Source organism: Sylvia atricapilla, chromosome 16, assembly GCF_009819655.1.
Source record: "Sylvia atricapilla isolate bSylAtr1 chromosome 16, bSylAtr1.pri, whole genome shotgun sequence".
Taxonomy (NCBI): Eukaryota; Metazoa; Chordata; class Aves; order Passeriformes; family Sylviidae; genus Sylvia; species Sylvia atricapilla.
In genome coordinates, this window is record NC_089155.1 from 14,197,640 (window position 1) to 14,218,124 (window position 20,485).

Genomic DNA, 20,485 nt, shown 5'->3' on the forward strand with positions numbered 1-20,485 from the left:
AGAAACAAAAATAAAGCAACTGTGTGAGCAGCTGTTCCTTGAGGGAGCACTGCAACTCTGCAGTCCTGCAGGTGGAGGAAAGGGCCTGCTCTCGAGCCTGCCTTCAGTGTGGGCTGTTTCCTCCCTGCCCCAGCTCCTCTCAGGTCTCAGCCAACACTTTCTCTGCCCCTGTTGTCCCTCTGGTGTGCAGAGATTTCTCATGGCACTCTGGATCTCAGTTTGTGCTGCAGCTGGGCCAAGGAAGCTGGTGGTGATGCAGCTTCACAGCAGCAACAGTCAGGGGACAAAATGGCTCTGGAAATCTAAATGGGCAAGATCAGTGGTCTTAAAATGCTTTTTTTTTTTTCACCTAAATAGTCAAGCTGAAGTTTGTGATCTTCTCTTCTGTTTTGTCTCCCCATTGGTGCTGCTGTGAAGCCCTTTGCCTGTGGAAGGTTCCTGAGGCAGATGAAGACAGCAGTAGCTGAGGTGGACTAACGCTGGAATGTAGGCAGGGGTTGGAGCCCTTGGGAGCTGTGCTTAGACAGGAAGGGAGAGAGGTAAGAAATGTGCAGTGTAAGACTGATCTGGAGCTCTTGTTTACAGCCTTCCCCCCGTGTTGTAATGGCAGTGTTGGTGCCTCGCGTGTGTGGAGTGTAAGGCAAGGGAAAACAAGCAGCCCCAGCCTCCTTCAGTGCCTATTTTTACCCTCAGAAAACTCAGATGCAGCCAGTTGGCGAGATCCCTCCAGTATGTGATGGATCTGCTGTCTGAGACAGTTGGATTGGCGGGGCTTTGGATGAGCTGGGGAAAGTGTTGGTGTGCTCTTTTGTGTGCTGGTTTGTGCTGTCCCTCACACACAGCCCTGCCTGTGGCTGCTCTGGGTGTGAATAGCTGAGTGTGTGTGTGTGTATGTGTGAGTGTGTCTGTGCCTGTCTGAGTGTGTGCGTATGTGTGTCTGTGCCTGTGTGTGTCTGTGTTGTATCTGTGCCTGTGCATGTTGTGTGTGCATCTGTGCCAGTGTGTGTGTTGTGTGTGTATCTGTGCCAGTGTGTGTTGTGTGTGTATCTGTGCCAGTGTGTGTTGTGTGTGTATCTGTGCCTGTCTGTGTGTATGTTGTGTGTGTATCTGTGCCTGTCTGTGTGTGTTGTGTGTGCATCTGTGCCTGTCTGTGTGTGTTGTGTGTGCATCTGTGCCTGTCTGTGTGTCTTGTGTGTGCATCTGTGCCTGTCTGTGTGTCTTGTGTGTGTATGTTGTGTGTGTATCTGTGCCAGTGTGTGTGTATCTGTGCCAGTGTGTGTGTATCTGTGCTGTTGTGTGTGTATCTGTCTGTGTGTGTGTTGTGTGTCTGTGTGCCTGTCTGTGCGTGTGCTGTGATTTCTGTGTGTCTCTGTGCATGTGTGTTGTGTCTCTGTGTCCGTGTGTGTTGTGTGTGCCTGTCTGTGTCTCTGTGCCCATCCATGTGCCTCTGTGTGTGCTGTGTGTTGTGTGTCTCTGTGCTTGTCTGTGTGTTGTGTGTATGTTGTGTCTCTGTGCCTGTCTGTGTTGTGTGTGTGCTGTGTCTCTGTGCCTGCCCCTGTGCCCGTGTGTGTGCTGTCTGTGTCCCTGTGCCCGTGTGTCTGTTGTGTGTGTCCCTGTGCCCGTGTGTGCGCTGTCTGTGTGTGCAGGAGCTGGCAGGGCAGGGCAGGGCAGTTTCCTGCTGCCCCGGGGCTTGGCCGGGGCCCAGCGGCTGTTTGGGTGCGGGAAGGAGCTGCTGTCCCCAGGGCACTGCTGTGCCTGCCCCAGGCTCTGCTCTGGCTGTGGGCAGGGCTGGTCAGGGAGCACCACGCACAGGGCAGGGACTGTTCTCACTTGCAGTTTCCCAGTCGGTGCAATCCAGTCATAAATTACGTGTATATTGATTATTTGCTTTGTTCTTGCACGTTTTACAGTGACTACTGTGCTGCTTTGTTTAATTACACAAGTGGTTTTTGTCAGCTTTGGGTTGAAAATTTTAAGATGATTCTTGATTTAATTTAAATGGTAACTGCTCATTCGTTAATCATGCTTCTATTTCCAAAATTATTTTTACTCTGGGATTGTTCATGCTTAGCTACAGTCTAGATGAGGACTATTTTGGAATTGTAGAGCATATTCATGCAGCCTTTTTTCCTGATCACTGAAGTGTGGATATCATGGTGTAAGCAAATAATATCCTTTGTGCTTCAATGATCTCCAGTCTCGATTTCAAATTTCTGCAAGATGTGCAGGCTTTATTGCATTTCACACCAAAATCTCTTAGAAATAGCCCTGAACAAGCCTGGCTCTCACACTGAGGATGTGTGTTGAATATTGATTTAACTGCCCGTGTTGTGTGCATATAAACATTTATCTGTGGAGGTCTTGAACAGTCACAAAAGATATTCCCTAAGATGTCAGGAGGTGTGCAAGCCTAATTGTGGAGCTGTGGGTACCTCTAATTCTCGATTTCCTATGCCCTAGAGAATGGACATGGTTTCAAAGTGCTTTTCAGAATGCACTAGAGGTTACCAGAGTCGATGTGGCCTTTATCATGTGTGTTGAAAAGATCCCCCAGAAAACATTCAGCTACCAGCATTCTTTAACATACCTCAGCCTACACGCTCAAAATCAGAAGCCCCACAGGAGTTCCCAGCAGAGCCTAGGGAAGGCAAGTTGTTCATCAGAACAGAAATGAGCAGTTGTGCTTCCCAGAGCAATCAAAACGTGCCCATTTTGTGTTTCACACTGGGGCACAGAGGTGCCTCAGTGCCCAGGACTCCTCCTGCTGAGGTGAAGTTGATGAGGAAACAGTTAATTCCCGCTCAGTTTTGCAGTGAGTGTCCACACCCACCAGATGGAGCTTCGGGCTCCAGTGGAAAATTCCAGAAATTGAGCAAGAATGAGAAGTGTGTGAATGACTTAGGAGATCCCTGTCTGCTGGGCTGCAGAAGGTGCTTTTCTAGCCTTTAAGTAAAGAATGAATGGAGGCTGAGGTGTATCAGCCTTGCTGATTCCTTTCACTACAACTGCCTTCCATAGTTCTTCCTTGGATGGGAAGCTGGGAGTTCTTAATGCAAGAGTCAAGCTGAGGCCAGGCAGCAAGCCCAAACAAAAAGGTATAAACCAGAGTTTCATAAACCTTTGCTGAAAATTGCCTGCAACCACTGAATCAGGATGTTAGAAGTTTTTAGGCTCAGAATTTCCTCCCAAGGATAAGGTGGTTTTCTCTAGTACCACATTTTAGATGGACTTCTCTCCTGAGGCCATGTTTGTGTAGGGTGCCCTGAGAAGTGGTGTGAAATGGTCTTTTTGTTTTGACACACTACTTGAAACTGGTTTTGGAAGTTGCTGATCTAATCTCTGAAGTGGTTTTTAATATTTTTAAATCTTTGGCTTTTTGACAAAGGGGCTGTTAACAAATTGCCTGTTTGCCTGTGAGGGAGAGCTGGAGTGTGTCCTGTGCACAGCGTGGCTCAGGTCTTACAGTGCTCTGTCCAGGTAGCAACCTGCAGCTGGGGATTTCCATCAGTTCAATAATCTCAGTTTTAAAGCTGAGCTTTTCAGGGGGTTTGTGTTGATTCCTCTTTCGTGTGCCCCGTGCTGTTTTGGGTACAGACCCGAGCAGGAGGGTGGGGCTCACTCAGAGCAGGCTCTGCACCCCAAACCCCCTCTGGAGCTGAGCTGTGAGCAGCTGAGAGCCCACCCTGCTCTGGGCAGGAGGTTCCTGCTGCAGGTGGCCCAGGGGCCGGGCTCAGGGAGTGCTCCCTGCTGGAAATGTCACTGTTACAAAACAGGCTCCCTCCAGGATTACAGCGCATTGCAAAGGAGCCTCGGTTGTCTGGCATTTCAGATGTGCTGCTGAACTGCAAATCTCATTACCTTCACTGGAGTGTGGGTGCACAGCCCTCCCAAAAACTAGGCCAGAAATGCTTAAATAAGGAAGAAAGGGGAGAGTCCAATGGAAGAAAGTGAAAATGTTCAATGTCAGCCAGTGAGAGGTGTGTTGGAACAGACTCTTCAATCGCTCGGTGCGGGGAGGAGAGAGAATTAATTGCAGCTCTTACTTTCAAGGAAGCTCTCAGTAGTTTCTGTTCTCCCAAATTCTCTCTTCTCTCTCATACCTGTACACCTTTTTTTGTTTCACCCCTCCCTGAGATAAGCCTTATGCTCCCTGGCTATCACTGGTCCTCGCTCAGCTGTCCTGGGATTGTCAGATCCCAGGGCCAGGCCATCACTGTCCTCATGTGACTATAGAATATTCTACACCAGCACACACAGAGCATCATTTAACCTGCAGACACAGAGAGGCAGCTTTTCTGTTGCTGTGGGAACCGCAGGTTCATTTCCTTGCATATTTTCCCTGTATTTTAGGAGATTCACTCAGTGTTGCCCTAGCAGCCTTCTCTGCAAATCTTGTTTCATGGCGGGCTTTTGGAGCGAGCTACCAAAGACAGTTTGCTGGGTGAATTGTTAAAAATTACCTTGTTTCAAAAGCAGCTGGACTGGGGAAATAAAAGTATCAAGAAAGCAAGTCTTGTTTCATCTCGCCCCTGAGCCAAGAGCTGCTGCAGGCTCTGATGTGTGATTCTGTATTGGACTGTTAGATATAAACCAGTAACTTCTTCAGCTTGAAATGCTGGCAAAATACTGCCTAAAATCAAAAGGATTCAGATGATGAAGTAAGAAGCATGCCAGATGCTTGGGGATCCTTGTCAGCAGCACAGGGAGATGATCCTCAGTATTTGGGAGACCCAGCATGGGATGAAGTACTTCCCTGAGCTCGGTATCATCAGCCTGATGCAGTAATTGCCACTGATCTGCTCTCGAGGCTGATGGCTCCTCACCCAGAAGTGTGTTTGCTGCAGGGAGGACTCCCTGGGAGAGAGAGAGTTCATTTGGGACTTGTAGACACACAGGGGCACAGTCTGCCTTCCAGTCACTCATGATCCTGTGTGAAACAAAATATCCCATCATCCATCCTTGCAGGGCTGCAGGTATGGGTGATGCTCTTGCTAGAGCACATGCAATATTCCAATATTCAGTTTTGCTGCCATGTGAAGTGTTTTAAGAATGTTATCTTTTTAATTTCTTAAAATGTTGTAGTGTTTTGTGCTGGAATCATATTTGCCAAGAAAAAGCACTCTGTACTTCAGCTGTGGATGTTCTATCTGAGTAATCAAGAGATTAAAATCTAACAATTTATGTTGCCTTATTCCCTGGCAGAGTAATTATTAATGACTCAACAAGTTTTGCTTTTATAAACTTTAGATTTGGTCGTTTCACAGATTTCATGGTTCTAATGTTACGTGTCGTGTTTCCAGTCTGTACAAGACTGGCTTTTCTGTCCATGGGTGATGTCAGCCTTCCAACCAAGTGTGATCATTTCTGTGCCATTCCCCCAAACTTCCCATCCTCTGCCAGTTTCCATCTGAGTGCTTCCCAGGGCACTGTGTGTCCCCAGGGCTGTGGCTGAGGGCCTTGTCACCTGTTTGGTGTCCCGTTGTCATGTAGGGTGGGACCTGTTTGTATGGGAGCATCCAAGGATGGTGGCAGTGTCCCTGGGGTCCCCAGGTGAGCTGTGCTGTGGTGCTGATGGCTCAGCTGAGGTGCACATGGTGGCACTGCAGAGGGTGGATGGAGTGTGGGCAGGAGCATTCCCGGGCTCTGCACTGGGTACCTGAGCAGAAATCTGAGCTCTGCAGCCCCCCTGGGGCAGCATCCCCCAGCAGAATGGGGTGCTGGAGCACAAACCTGCTCTGACCTGCAGCCCCAGCAGAGGCACAGGGCTGCGGTTTGTACCTATTTATCGATGTGAGACCGCCCTTATCACAGCTCTTCTGTCTTGTGTGTGCTCTTTTCTCAGCAGGATATGAGCCTTGCTCTGTGCCCGGGCTTTGGTGTGACAGAGCCCTGGGGGCCTTCTGCAAGGAGACTTGGCTGTGGAGGCTTGTGCTTGAAACTTGTCCAATGAGTCTGAGACGCCCAAGCACCATTCATTTCGGAGGTAAATGCCTCATCAGAAGTACCACAGACACGGGGACAGCAAAGATTTCCATTTGGCTAGCTATGGGCAAAAAGTAGTTGCAGGGATAGTTTTGGTGGTTCATTCTAAGGTTTGGACATTTTGAACTTAAAGGAACACCAACTTGGGCTCTAGAGAAATAGAGAAGTTGGGGGCTTTGGGTTCAGTCACTCTGGCAGTTTCACTGCAGATTAATTTGTTTCCTGGTTTCAAAATTTCCCTCTTCTGACAGTTTAAAACCATCAGAAGTAAAAGTGAAAGCTCCTTTAGGTTGCAGGAGAAGTGACTCTGAAATGCTAAACCAACTGGGGGAAACCCTCTGACTTGGGACAGGGAAGTTAGAGATCTGCAGTTTAAGTTGGGTGTCCCTTTAAGTTATTCCTTGGAATATGACATGACTTATTTGAATCTCAAGTGAAATGTTTAGTTTTGGAAATTCAGCTGAAATGTTATTTTTTAAGGTATTTTCTATCATTTGTCTATAAACTGATCAAAGTGGGCTGTCTAAAGGGAGGGAAGAATCCTGTGAAACTATAAAACCAAGGGGGGAAACCCCCTCAACAACAAACCATTCAAAAGCAAATGAAAGAAAATACAGCAAGGACAGATTGAAATGTTGGTACCGGCCTTGGGTGAGGGAGGGAGAAGCATTTGCATGATGTGTTTCACCTGCAATTGACTTCATGTTATTGTTATTGAAATTGTACCAGGTTACTGATAAAACTATAATGATAATGTACATTTGCAGAGTTAATGAGTTAAGTTTGCTCTAGTAAACAGCAGTAATGTGCTGGCACCCAGCCCACAGAGAACTGAAACTGTGGTACAGATTTGCAGTGTCTGGGTTGCACTGAGGATGCTGATCCTGGGTTCCTGTTGCTTTTTGATTTTAATGCCAACTGTTATTGAGAAATATTTAATACCCAAACCCAGCTACCCTTTTAATGAAGTAATCTTTAGCATAATCTGAATTTTATGTACTAATGTGTTACCACGCTGCATGAATTTTTTTGATTATGGTGTTTGACTCTGCTGCAGCCCTTCCCTTTTAGCTTTATTATGGATATTAAGAAATTTGGGGTTGAATTATTGGGAGGAAAGCCATGGGATCATGATACAGCCCTAACAAAGGCAATGGACCACAGCAGAGGGTTTAAGTGTGTGGGGTGGGGTGTATTGTAGGGGAAAGGAACAGCTTTTAGAATAAGGGTTTGAAACACTGCTTTTTCTGTAGGAAAAAGATGGAGTATTGCATGCTGGGAACAAGTGCTTTTCATAAGGTAGCTAAATTTTAAAAGTACATTTGTTTCATTTTGTTTTAGGCTTTGCTTAAGTATTGTAATCTAGTAACTCTGTCCTTTCTGCAGTTTTCTTTTTGATTAGACCTCTGCAAATCTTTCTTCAAAACTTAACAAAAACCCAGCCAAAACCCCTCAAACCTGGCCTACAACTGCAGTTTTGCCATTTCTGAAACATTGCTCAGTGTGTGCAGAAAAATATTTAAAGGTTATCAATAATGGTATAAATTCTTCCATGATTTCAGAATTGCAGGTGCTAACACTGTTACATTTGAAAATGTGAATGCACTGGGTGACTACAGAGAAATGACCAAAAGTAAAACCAATTTGTTAAATGTAGTCTCCACTGACACCTTTGGAAACTAAAAGCCCCAAGCTTCAAAACACCAACGCCAAGAAGCCCCACCCCTCAGGAATGCTGTCAGCAGAGACTCCAAGTAAATAGTGTATTTTTGTTTTGTTTTTCCCTTTGTTCATAGCAAGACACAACACACTTGGAGGAAGTCTGGGTAGATGAGTCAGGACTTATTTCATTAACTGCAGTTAAATGTTTTGGCCAGGTTTCCCCAGGAAACAAAGCTTACACAATTTTTCAGATTGTGGCTTGTCTCCTAATCCCCCCTCCCTCCTCCCAACCAAGAGAGGCATTTTCACCCAAATTGAGTGGAGGTGGAGGTCTGGAAAGAAAAACGAGCACCTTTAAGTTGGATTAAATGTGCCTCTTCAGGAAGAGAGGAGACAGGACTGAAGGTCCCCGAGTTCCCTTCACACCTCTGTCCACACACAGCCCGTTCCTCAGCAGGAGCAGCAGGGCCAGGGGCTGCCAAAGGCTCTGGGGGAGGAGGAGCTGCAGGGAGGGGACACAAATGCCACTGCTCAGCCGGGGCTCTGGGGTCACTGCCCTGCCTGGCCTGACAGCTCCCGGCCAGCCCAGGCTCAGGAGGGAAGAGGAGGAGCAGGGCATTGCCTTGACTGAGTGTGTGAAGCGTGGAGCTCCAAACGACGTGTTGTGCATGTGTGGAGTGCATTATTCCATGGTATTATTGCAGGTACAGCAGCAGCTCATGATGCCCCGTAAAGCTTTTCTTTCCCAGAAAGAAAAGCAGGCTCGTGCCAGGGAAAGGGATATGTTAAAAAAGAGGAGGAGGCGACAAGACTATCTCAAAAGGAGCGTGGAGCCGCAGAAAAACGCAGAAACAATAAAGTGGCACAGGGATGATGAGAAGAGGAGAGAAAATGAGCAAGTTAAGGACAAAGATATCAAGAAGCGGTGGAGACAGGATGAGAGAGAACGACGGAAGAATGTGGACGCTATGAATTGGCACAGGGAAGAGGAGAAGAGGGAAAATGAGCGAGGTAAGGACCAAGGAGGACAAGGACCAGCAAAGGAAGGAGGAGAGGGGGAAAGAGCACGGAAAGGATGGACCTTGTGAGGCAGCAGAGGATGATGAGGGGGAGAGGGGAAAACAGAGAGGAACAGCAGTTGTGTTTTATAAGTGTGCACAGAAATAACAGCTAATGGTGTCTTTTAGTTTAAAATTGATTTAAAATCTGCTTTAATGAGCTAGAGTTCTTGCACTGCTGATTATTTTAATGAGGCAAGATTGAGCTGAGTATGTCTGAACTCACAGTCAGGATGGGACAGAACAGGCTGGGTTTGCACCTTGTTTATAGAAATGTCTGTTTTGCACACTTGTTCACACCTAATGCTTTGTTCAACACTGTAGTTGGTAATTCTGCTTGTCAGATCACCAAAATGCTCAGGTTTTCTCAATCTTCATGATAGGAATAAATGAGAGCATTAGGAAGGGAAGGGTTAACCTCATGTGCTCGTAAGAGAAGGTAAAACTGATGCTTTATTGCATTCTTTTAAATAATGTTCCTAAGAGGGATGTAATCACTTCCACAGTTTTATTCTGAGGTCAGTTATTTAGCAGAAGTTGAACAGAAGTGTAAATTTCATGGATTGCTATTAAGAGTCATTCAGCACAAGGGAGAAAAAGAAGAAATGAGAAGACATGAAGAAGAAGTTCTTCCCTCTGAAGTCCTGGTAGAGGTATCCCAGAGAAGCTGTGGCTGCCCCTGGATCCCTGGCACATCCCCCATTTCCTGCCCAACACCTCTTCCCTGGGGCATCAGAGAGGGTCCTGAGCAGGGCCAAAGTACCAAAGACCCGCTGAAGAATTAAGATTTCACTACACTGAAACAGCTTTTGCAGTGTAGAGACAGGTGCAGTCTTTCTGTCCTCTGTCCCCTCTGGTGATGTGACTGCTATGGGGCTTTGGTGTTCCTCCCTCTGAGGGCACAGCTCCTGTGGGGTCAGAGTGCAGTGCTGGGGCTGAGGTCAGAGAGGGGATCTGTGCTCTGGCACACAAATGGAGTGAAGAAAGCATTCGCTGTTGCAAATGTGAAATGAGAACTTTGAGTACGGTGCTTCAAAGTTAGTCATCTTCTGCTCTTTGATAGCTTGTCTTTTCTGCTTCCATTTGGCTATTTAATTATAGGAGTCTGAGTTCTAGGAGTCAGTACCTGGCTGTGGACAAGACCTTTATGCTGAGAATGCACAAACAGAGCAAAGGAAGGTTCCAGACACTGCTCACAGTCACTCTGTGCTTCCTTTGCCATTCCCTTGTGGCTGGTGCAGTCAGTTTGTGTACACACACACAAGACATGAGGGAGAGCTTTGGGATCTGCCTTCTGAGGCACCTGGAGATCCAGCCTTTCCCAACAGGGTGCTGTTGGGGTTTTAAACAGTCATCTATTCATTCCACCCAGCACTTCAGTGTGGATTGATGTGGTCAGACATGCTCCAGGTGTCTTCCCTTAAACATCAGCTTTTGGTCAGATAAAGGATGCCTCATTTCCAGAGCAGCATTAATGCCTAGATGATTATTTGAGGGGCTGCTTAATCCCAACTGCTTTTATGTCCTCATCCAAGGAGGTGCCAGCAGAGTGATGTTTACATTACAATTGGAGTTACTTGCTGTAAATAGAAATGGATGGAGATGCTAAAAGCTCTTGTTGTAGTCACAGCCTGTAATAATATCAGACTGTATCTGGCTCTCCACTCACTATGATCAAATAGTCAGACATTTCCTAAATAAAATGAACTGTATTTGCCTAAGGATGAAGAGTTTTGTTATATTAGGTGAGTTGGATTCAGCTGTCCAGCAGAACTTGCAAAGTAAGGTTGATGTTAAAAGCTGACATTTAAAAGTTCACATTTCAGGTGTAAGGATCTAGGTCTGTCCTGTTAGGATGGGTGGTGATAGGAAGATCCAGGAAATTTCATGTCTTTAAAATTGGATTGAGGCAGGCAAAGGCCAGAGGCAGGAAGATGCTGCAGATAGAGCAGAGATGGTGTTTTCAGGCAGTTGTACATAATTGGCTTGCTTTGAATTTCTGTATATCATGGTACCTGTGGCATGTTCAGCTGTATTAGACCCAGGAATTAAGAGAAAGCATTTGGTTTCTTTGGTGAAGAAGTTCGGTGGCATTTTGAAATCAGCTGTTTGATATCAAGCAGTATTTTGATCAATTTGTTGCTGTTTTAGAGGTGCCCTCTGCATGGGCAGCCTCAGCAAGGAGCAAACCAGAGAATGTAAGAGTGTGTTAGGGAGTGGTGCAGCTCTGGGACCAGTTCTGTGGAGGAATGAAGCAGAATTACTGATAATTAAAAATGCAGCACTATCAGACAAAACACATTTGACTTAAACCTTTTCTCTTACTCTTCTTTTCCAATAGAAACTATGTTCCAACTTCCTGTCAACAACCTTGGCAGTTTAAGAAAGGCCCGGAAAACTGTGAAAAAAATACTTAGTGACATTGGTTTGGAATACTGTAAAGAGCATATAGAAGTAAGTATGGCACCTCCAAGGGTTAGAGCTAAAATGCTGCAGAGTTAAGGGGTCAGGGAGATATTTTGTGTGTGCCATGATTTATTTTTAGACCTGTTTAGGTTCCACACAAAGTAGGAGTTCATTAGGAACTTGAGATATAATGTACATGTAAACACTTTTAGAAATATTAGTGGCTGCTGAAATCCAGGAATGGTGGAAGAGCCAGGAATGATGTGGGATGCTGGGGCAGAAAAGGTTTTCAGGAAGTGTTTGTGCTGAAGTTTCAGAATCACCTCTGTGCCTGGGTCAGTTCCTGCAAGGGAAGGGTGTTTGTGCTGCTCTTCTGGACAAGCTCCATCACTTGGCTTTGCCTGTTCCTTCAGTGTCCCTTTAAAGAGCATTTAAGTGAGATGTGTAAGAAAGAAATGCCACAAATGCTTGCAGCATTTGTGGAGCAAGTCCCATGTTTAAGAGGAGAATTCTGAACTGGCACAAGGTTACTTGCAGTATTCATTTCAGTGGAAGTGTTATTTTTGAGTCTTTATGTGCTGCTGACTTCATGCCAAAGGTGAAATGCTAAAGAAATGCTTCATAAGATAGTTTTTTTTAATAAGAATTGGGTGTCTGGACATCACACATGTCCAGCTTGAAAAGCTTCCTGTGTGAAATTAATTAAAAGCCAACCAATCAAACGAAATAAATACCACACCACCACTCCCAGAAGAAACAGCCAAAAAAACCCAAAGCCACTCATCAATTTGGGAACACTTTTCTCCAGGATTGCTGTTGGAATGAGATGAGTTTATAACTACAGTGTTGGATTGGTCAGGAGGATGAGTGGTGAAGACATTCTGCAGGTGTTTTGTGATGTGGAGAGTATTCAGAGCTCTCCCCCTCCCAGGAGGTGCCCCCAAACTCCCCCAGTGATGGTCTCTGCCGTGGCCAGCAGCAGCTGGGAGGGTGCAGGGCTGCTCAGGGATTGCTTAAGGGAGCCCTTGGGCCTTGGTTCTGACTCTCTGTCCTCTCTTCCCATCTTCCCTTCTCCAGGATTTTAAGCAGTTTGAACCTAATGACTTTTATTTGAAGAACACTACGTGGGAGGATGTGGGACTGTGGGACCCATCGCTTACAAAAAACCAGGTTGGTAAGAGTTTCAGTTCACACTGAGGCTGGAGATGGGTTGTGCTGAAGGGCATTTCTCAGACATGCCAAGAGCTTTTCCTGCAGTTTTCCTCACGGATTTTCAGGTGTTGGCAGCCCAAGGGACAGCAAAAAGCTACGTGCTTTTTCCTTAGTTCTGTTTAGCTGTTCCTGGTGTGTATCTCAGAGCCTGGGTGGCCAGAACTGCAGATGATGGGGCCTTGCTCAAGTCAAACAGCTGCACATTGGGAGCCCATTCCCACCTGTTCCCAAGCCTAGCACAGTTCACAATGGCTTATTCCTGGTTTCCATCCCTTCCAAAGCTGTTTGACTGGACACTCTGCTGCTCAGTGGAGGGTCACTGTCAGTGCAGTCCTGGGTGCCACAGGCTGTGTCCCACATCTGCACAGCAGCTCAGGGACACTGGCAGTCCTGCTGTTGTCATGTTTCTGAGCTGGTAATGAAGGAATTGTGAGTTGAGGCAGCAGTGGAGGGAGGAAATGATGCTGTTGGTTCCAGCAGTGGTGTGACCTGCAGCAGCCTCTGCTGGGGCTGCAGGACAGAGTCACCCCAGCAGTGACAGGTCAGAGACCTCTCTGCAAAGGAGTCCCTGTGTGAGCCCCTCAGAGCTCAGGTACTGCTCTCCCAGAGGAAACTGGGACCCATCCTGTGCAGGATTCCTGCTGTTAGTCTGAAAATGACCATTTAGTACTGTCTTGCATAAAATACCCTGATGTCCCTTTTCCTAGATAACCCAGAATAAAAATTGTACATATAAAAGGAGCCAGCTCCTCGTTGGTTGGTTTGTTGGGGCCCGTCCACCAGGAGTGTGAGGCTTCAGCAGGTGGCCAGAGCAGATATTCCAGCTTTGTTCTGCAGAGGAAAGTGCAGCTCTCCAGCTCCCTCACCTGTGACCTGTGTGTAGCTCAGTACTCAGGAGGAATCTCTGTAACCCTGAGTTCCCTGTGTTACCTACCTGAAGTGCCAGGCTGCTTGTGGCTGTCCCTGAGGCTAATGGCACTTCAGACTGTGCTATAGCAGTTGACAAGAGCTGCATTGGCATCGTGTTAAATGGGACAAAAGCTGCAGGCAAACTGCAAGGGTGAAATTCCCAAATTCCTTTTTGTTCCTCATTTGAGAGTGATTCAAAAATGAGGTTGGGGCTTTGATCACAAGGAAGGGGCTTGGTGGATTTAAGGGTCTGTATAGCCTGTATCGTGGTAAGCTTAAATCATTTTGTTCACAAAAAAAAGGTTTGGAATTCCATCTTTGCTATTAAAGTGTGTAATGGATAAAGACACTGAAATAGCTCCAGTTACAGATCCATATTGTATCTATAAAGTTTGGCAGATGCAGGTGGCCAGTATCTCATCTGGATACAGTCCCATTTCCTCAAACAGCCCTGCTTGGCTATCCCCCAGAAAGGAGCTTACAGGGACCTTTTCTTGCAGCTGCAGGGAGGAGGCTTTTTGTGACTGATAGGGAAAGACACTTCTGAGTCAGCCTCACCTGCCAAGGTCATGGTTGAACCCTGGAGGGACCCCTTGGCACTGACCACATCGTGTGTATGTTCATGTGATCAGCTTTTTAGGGCCTGATCTGCAGGCCACAAATGGGAGAGAAGTGAATTGAAGGTCTGAGACAGTTGCAGGGGGGCTCGTGGGTATTGTTTAGGCAGGTTGTGTGGAGAATATCGTGGGTGTTACTTTGCTGGGAAGTGCTGTTGGATATTTAGTCTGTGCTCTGTTCTCTGTTCAAGGACTATCGGACAAAGCCCTTTTGCTGCAGTGCATGTCCCTTCTCCTCGAAGTTCTTTTCAGCCTACAAAAGCCACTTCCGGAATGTTCACAGCGAAGACTTTGAGAACAGGATCCTGCTCAACTGCCCCTACTGTACCTTCAACGCCGACAAAAAGACTTTGGAAACGCACATTAAAATATTCCACGCTCCCAATGCCAATACACCGAGTGGAGGCATCAGCACATTCAAAGATAAAAACAAACACGAGAGCCTTAAACCCAAGCAGGCTGACAGTGTGGAACAAGCTGTTTATTACTGTAAGAAGTGCACTTACCGTGACCCGCTCTACGAAATCGTTCGAAAGCACATTTACAGGGAACATTTTCAGCACGTTGCTGCTCCTTACATAGCCAAGGGAGGTGAAAAGTCCCTCAATGGTGCAGTTCCATTGAGCTCCAGTGCCCGAGAGGAGGGGGGTATCCACTGCAAACGATGCCTTTTCATGCCGAAATCCTACGAAGCTTTAGTCCAGCACGTGATCGAAGACCACGAGCGGATCGGATACCAGGTCACGGCAATGATTGGGCACACCAACGTGGTGGTCCCCAGATCTAAACCTCTGATGCTAATAGCTCCCAAACCCCAGGATAAAAAGCCTATGGGACTCCCTCAGAGGATGGGAGCCCTCTCTGCTGGCAGCGTCCGCTCGCTCTCGTCGCAGCAGATGATGAACAGACTCACTATACCAAAGCCCACGTTAAATTCTGCAGGAGTCAACATGATGTCAAACGTTCACCTACAGCAGAACAATTACGGGGTTAAATCGGTACCCCCCAGTTACGTGGGTCAGCCAGGGGGGAGGCTCAGCCTCAGTGGCAACGCACCCGTTTCTCTATCCCAACAATCACAGAGCATGAAACAGTTTTCAGCGAGTGGCAATGGAAGGCCTTACACTCTGGGAGGGGAGCAGAGGTCCCAGGCCTCGGGCAGGTACTCGCTGCAGTCTGCCAACTCCTCCTCGCTGTCGTCGGCGCAGCTCAAACAGACGTCGCTGTCGCAGTCCCAGGCAGCGTCCAGAGCCCTGGGCCAGTCTGGCTCCAAATCCCCCGTGGCTGCTACAGGTCCCTCCGCCGTCAACACCTCGTCCACGCAGAAGTGGAAAATCTGTACAATCTGCAACGAGCTGTTCCCCGAAAACGTGTACAGCGTCCACTTTGAGAAGGAGCACAAGGCTGAGAAGGTGCCTGCGGTGGCCAACTACATCATGAAAATCCACAACTTCACGAGCAAATGTCTCTACTGTAACCGCTACCTGCCCACGGACACGCTGCTCAACCACATGCTGATCCACGGGCTCTCCTGCCCCTACTGCCGCTCCACCTTCAACGACGTGGAGAAGATGGCCGCCCACATGCGCATGGTGCACGTGGACGAGGAGATGGGACCTAAGACTGACTCCACGCTGACCTTTGATCTGACCTTGCAGCAGGGCAGCCACACGAACATCCACCTCCTCGTCACCACCTACAACCTGCGCGACGCTCCTGCCGAATCCGTAGCTTACCACGCCCAGAACACGCCCCCGGTCCCGCAGAAGCCGCAGCCCAAAATCCAGGAGAAGTCTGACATACCCGTCAAGAGCTCTCCGCAAGCGGCGGTGCCCTACAAAAAAGACGTGGGGAAAACCCTGTGTCCTCTGTGCTTTTCAATCCTAAAAGGCCCCATCTCTGACGCGCTGGCACATCACCTCCGGGAGAGGCACCAGGTCATTCAGACGGTTCACCCCGTGGAGAAGAAGCTGACCTACAAGTGCATCCACTGCCTGGGCGTGTACACGAGCAACATGACGGCCTCCACCATAACGCTGCACCTGGTGCACTGCAGGGGCGTGGGCAAGACCCAGAACGGGCAGGACAAAGGGACCTCGTCCCGCCTGGGCCAGTCCCCCGCCGCCGCGCCCATGAAACGCTCCTACGAGCACATGGACTTCCCCATGATGAAGAAGAGGAAGATGGACGACGATGACTCCCCCTCTGCCTTTGAGGAGAAGCCTGAAGAACCTGTAGTTCTAGCACTGGACCCCAAGGGTCACGAAGATGATTCGTACGAAGCCAGGAAAACATTTCTTACCAAGTATTTCAATAAGCAGCCCTACCCCACTCGGAGGGAGATCGAGAAGCTGGCGGCCAGTTTGTGGCTCTGGAAATCTGATATCGCATCTCACTTCAGCAACAAAAGGAAGAAATGCGTTAGGGATTGTGAAAAATACAAACCTGGGGTGCTGCTGGGCTTCAACATGAAAGAGCTGAACAAAGTCAAACACGAGATGGATTTTGATGCTGAATGGCTGTTTGAAAACCACGACGAGAAGAATTCCAGAGTCAATGTCAGTAAGACTGTTGATAAAAAAATCAACTTAGAAAAAGACAATGACAGTTCCTCAGACAGCTACGAAAACCTAGAGGAGGAATACAACGAGAGCCACAGTCCCTTTGGGCAGAATGTCTCTGACGTGGGTGGGCAAGCCTCGTCTGACAGCGCAGTGCAGAACCCCCAGGACTGCATAGCCAAGGAAATCACGGAGGAGAACACGTTACAGTCTTCAGAGAAGGCTGAGCAAAAACAAGAGGAAAGCTCTAAATACGAAGAGCCAACGAAACTGGTAGGTGATGTTTCAGACAGCGAAGGTGACCAGGATGATGCAGTGGAATGGAAGGATGGAGCTTCCCAGTCCGAAAGCGGGCCCGGCTCCCAGCAGGTTTCGGATTTTGAAGATAACGCGTTGGAGGTAAAACCAGAAGTGTGGACAGATGAATCTTCCCAAAGTGAAGATGCCAGGGGCAGTAAACCCACCGTGGAGGCCAAGGGGGGTGGATCTGAAAGCGATGAAGAACAGTCCAAGTGGAAGAATCGTTCCTATGGAAAAGTAGAAGGGTTTTGGTCCAAGGACCAGTCTCAATGGAAAAACTCCTCCGAGCTGGAGGAGAGCCTGGCCAACGAGCAGATGGAGTGGCAGAGCAGCACGATGGACAGCGAGGACGGCGACGGCTTCGGGGCCGTGGGGGCCGAGCCCATGCACGGCAGCCTGCCCGGGGTGGAGCTCAGCAGCCAGCAGGCGTGAGAGGCTCTGCCCCACGGGGGCACTGCCAGGGGCCTGCTGCCCTGCCCTGCCCTGCCCTGCCCTGCCCTGCCCTGCCCTGCCCTGCCCTGCCCTGCCCTGCCCTGGCCCGGAGGCACTTACCCCTCTGTCAGCCCGGGGGCTGGCAGCGCCTGTGGGGATGAGCACAGTAACTTAATGTGAAAACGGATTCGCTGCTGGCTCCAGAATGCACACGGAGAAAAAGCAGAGGATTGTTTTATCTGCGTTTTCAACCCTCCTTTTCACCTTGTCCATGTTTGAGTTGTGTCTTTCCAAGAGGCCCCTCTCCGGCAGCGCCGTGCCAGCGACCCGGCGCCTTGTATAGCAGACTCTGGGGAAATGGAGTTTTCATGTATCATTCTGAATAGTTGAAATGTATATTTGTACAGTCTTTTAGACCTATTCAAGTGACGCTTATGGAACTGTTCTTGTGTACCCATCATAGATCTGTTTCTCTTTTTTAGTGTTGCCCTGCTGTGTAATAAATGCTGTATCTAGTTTCCCTAGCAAAGCTTGAGACTGCTCTAGTATCAATTTTGACAGACTTAGTTTTTGCACATAACCTTGTACAATCTCCAACCAGAGGCCAGCAACATAAAAATATATCTGGGCTCTGTTGTATTATAGAATTTTCTTGTTCTGAATATCCTTGACATGACAACTGATGACAAACATATTTCAGAGCCATTTTCTGAAATCTTTTAAGCTAAAAAAGAAAAATCACATGCAAGAAACAAGTTTGCAGCTACTAATTTTGACACCTTTTAGATCTGTATAAAAGTGTATTGTGTTGAAGCAGCACACGGAGACAAAGTGCTGGGTTTGGATATTTAGTTTTCTCTTTAGTTAACACCAACAAGGTGTTGTATTCATTTATACCATCTAATATATGACACACTGTTGTAGTATGTATAATTTTGTGATCTTTATTTCCCTTTGTATTCTTCATTTAAGCATCTAAATAAATTGCTGTATTGTGCTTAATGTAAATATTTGCTTTATTACGTGCAAGTGCTCCATTCCCGGCTGGTAAATCCCACCTCACTCTATTCATTCCTTCTTTCTTGCCTCCGTTTTTCCAAGTGCTCCCCAGCCCTGCTGGGGCCTCTCTGTTTAGTACTTACTGAATACTTATCTCCTTCCAGGTTATTGAGAATCTGCAGAAGAACTTGGGCTGAAATGTGTTGTTCCTGTTCAGTGCTGTAGAACAGTTATAAATAGCCTTGTACTGCTTTGCTCGTTCTGTCTCCTGGGGAAAGGAGGTCTGAGAATTCCTCAATGAACAGAGATCTGTTTTCACCCGGAAAGTCCTTCCCTGTGTGTCCAGAGGCCTGGGGCAGGAGGGTGCCCTGGAATTCTGACCCTTCCCACGGGGAGGAGCACAAGGCTGGGCCAGCCTGGAGGGGGATTAACCAGCAGAAAGACTGACACTGAGTTTGTTCAAAGCTGGGCTCAGTGTGGCCCCTGAGGAGGGGATTCACTGGGGGGACTCTGCTGTGCTGCCACAAAAACTCTTCCTCAGTGCAGTGGGGAAGTGCAGCAGCCTTTTTCTGTTCAGCAGTGACATAAACAATTTGGTTTCCTTTTATCAATGTGCCACATTTGTCTCGTTACCTGGCAGGGTAATCTTAAAATCAGCAAACTCTGTCGTTAACAGTGTCTGAACTCCTTGGTGTGGTCAAGACTGAAATACGAACTCTTTCTTTAGGAGCGTTTCATTTGCCAGAAAATTCCAGGAAATGCCATTTTATACAGTGATTAAATTAAAGGTCTTGCACACACACAACCATTCTCTTACCAGGATATCAAGGAGGAAGGAGGGTGGTTATTTTAAGCCTTGGCATAAACTTTCTAGTATTTCAAAGCAGTTACTCCTCAAATCTGGCTTTGAGGCTGGTTACGGATTCCTCTCCAGATTTGAGGCTAACCACACTTTTGGGGAAGTCAGAAAGGGGAAGAAAATCGCTCAGTAAAACTGGAAGAACCTTAACCCAATGTGTGTAATTCAGGATATCATACCGTGAACTAGGGGCTGGAAATTACCCGCATTTCTCAGCCCCTCGGCGGTTCTGGAGCACAACCCCGGCGCCTCCCACGGTGCCCGCAGGGGAGAGCTGGAGCTGAGCCTGGGCCTGGGGACAATCCAGGGGCTTGGGGACCTTCCCGGGGCTTCGGGAACCTTCGGGAGCTTTGGGAACTTCCCAAGGCTTCAGGACCTTCCCGGGGCTTCGGGAACCTTCTGGAGTTTTGGGAACTTCCCAAGGCTTCGGGACCTTCCCGGGGTTTCGGGAACCTCTCGAGGTTTCAGGAACTTCTTGGGGCTTCAGGAACCTTCTGGGGCTTCGGGACCTTCCCAGGGTTTCGGGAATCTCTCGGGGCTTTGGGAAGCTCAGGGCTTCGGGAGCAGCGCAGCACGAGGAGCAGCAGGACTGTCCCCAAGCCTTGGTTTCAGGCGCTGTTCCACTTTGTGTCCCCGGCTGCAGCAGGAGGCTCGGGCACGTGGCAGCACAGAGCACTCAGAGCTGTCCCTGTCCCTGTCCCCTGCAGTGGCACCGCTGGGGACAGCTGTGCTCCCTGTGCCCCAGCCCTGTGCAGGGCCGGGCAGGGCTGGCATGGTGAAGCCCTGTTTGTGCCCAGGCTGCACTGGGGTGCTGTGCTCCAGCACTTCCCTGGCTTTTCCTCCTGCTGTCAGTGTGCTCCTCCCCGAGGCACAGCCCTGAGCAGGGATTTCCCAACTCTGTGTCCCTGAGTCAGCCCAAAGCTGCCCTCAGCACCGTCCTGCCATGAATCCTTCCCCTGCTCTGGCATTGCTGCTCCATGAAAACACTTCGGATGTTCATTGCTGTGGCTGAAATCAGCTCTGGTGCCATCTGCTGCCGCTGTCCCTCTGTCCCCTCACTCAGCTCACCCGTCAATACTTCACCCTTGGACACATATTTATGTGGCAAACCTGAATATTCACCCAGTATTTTTATAGGGAAGTTCGTGTCGTTCTTGTCACTAACAAATCAGGTTTCAAATACTCACTGGTACAGTTACAGGGAAGTTTCCCGTTGTGCAGAACACACATTTCACACTCGGCTATGGTAGGAAAACAAATTCATTTCCATTTTAGACAGAACCAAAAGATTTCAGGACTATGTCATGCGCTTTGTCTCTCCAGTTTTGTTAATAAAGAAGCTGATATTTGCCTAAGCAGGTTGGTGTAAGCAGGAGTATTTTGTTCCTTTTATAACTGATGTGCCTCTCTGTAACCCCAGCTCGTTGCTGGTGATCCATTACAAGAACCTGCATTGCAGGGGCAGAGGCAGCCACTCGCTCTTCTCTC

The 20,485-nt window shown here is 48.1% G+C and overlaps 1 protein-coding gene across 2 annotated transcripts; it reads left to right on the top strand.

The window, feature by feature from the left end:
* The first annotated feature begins 419 nt into the window (after positions 1–419).
* On the top strand, positions 420–18,147 carry ADNP (activity dependent neuroprotector homeobox). 2 transcript variants are annotated; one of them, XM_066330988.1, is made up of 7 exons: positions 420–539; positions 5,846–5,983; positions 7,236–7,281; positions 8,349–8,655; positions 11,044–11,156; positions 12,186–12,278; positions 14,038–18,147. In XM_066330988.1, exons 3-7 carry the CDS (start codon positions 7,243–7,245, stop codon positions 17,137–17,139), a joined length of 3,654 nt encoding a protein of 1,217 aa, XP_066187085.1. In that variant the 5' UTR covers positions 420–539; positions 5,846–5,983; positions 7,236–7,242; the 3' UTR covers positions 17,140–18,147. The 2 variants fall into 2 exon arrangements, with proteins under 2 accessions (XP_066187085.1, XP_066187086.1); XM_066330989.1 differs by lacking the exon at positions 7,236–7,281 and having other exon boundaries at positions 421–539.
* The last annotated feature ends 2,338 nt before the right edge of the window (positions 18,148–20,485 follow it).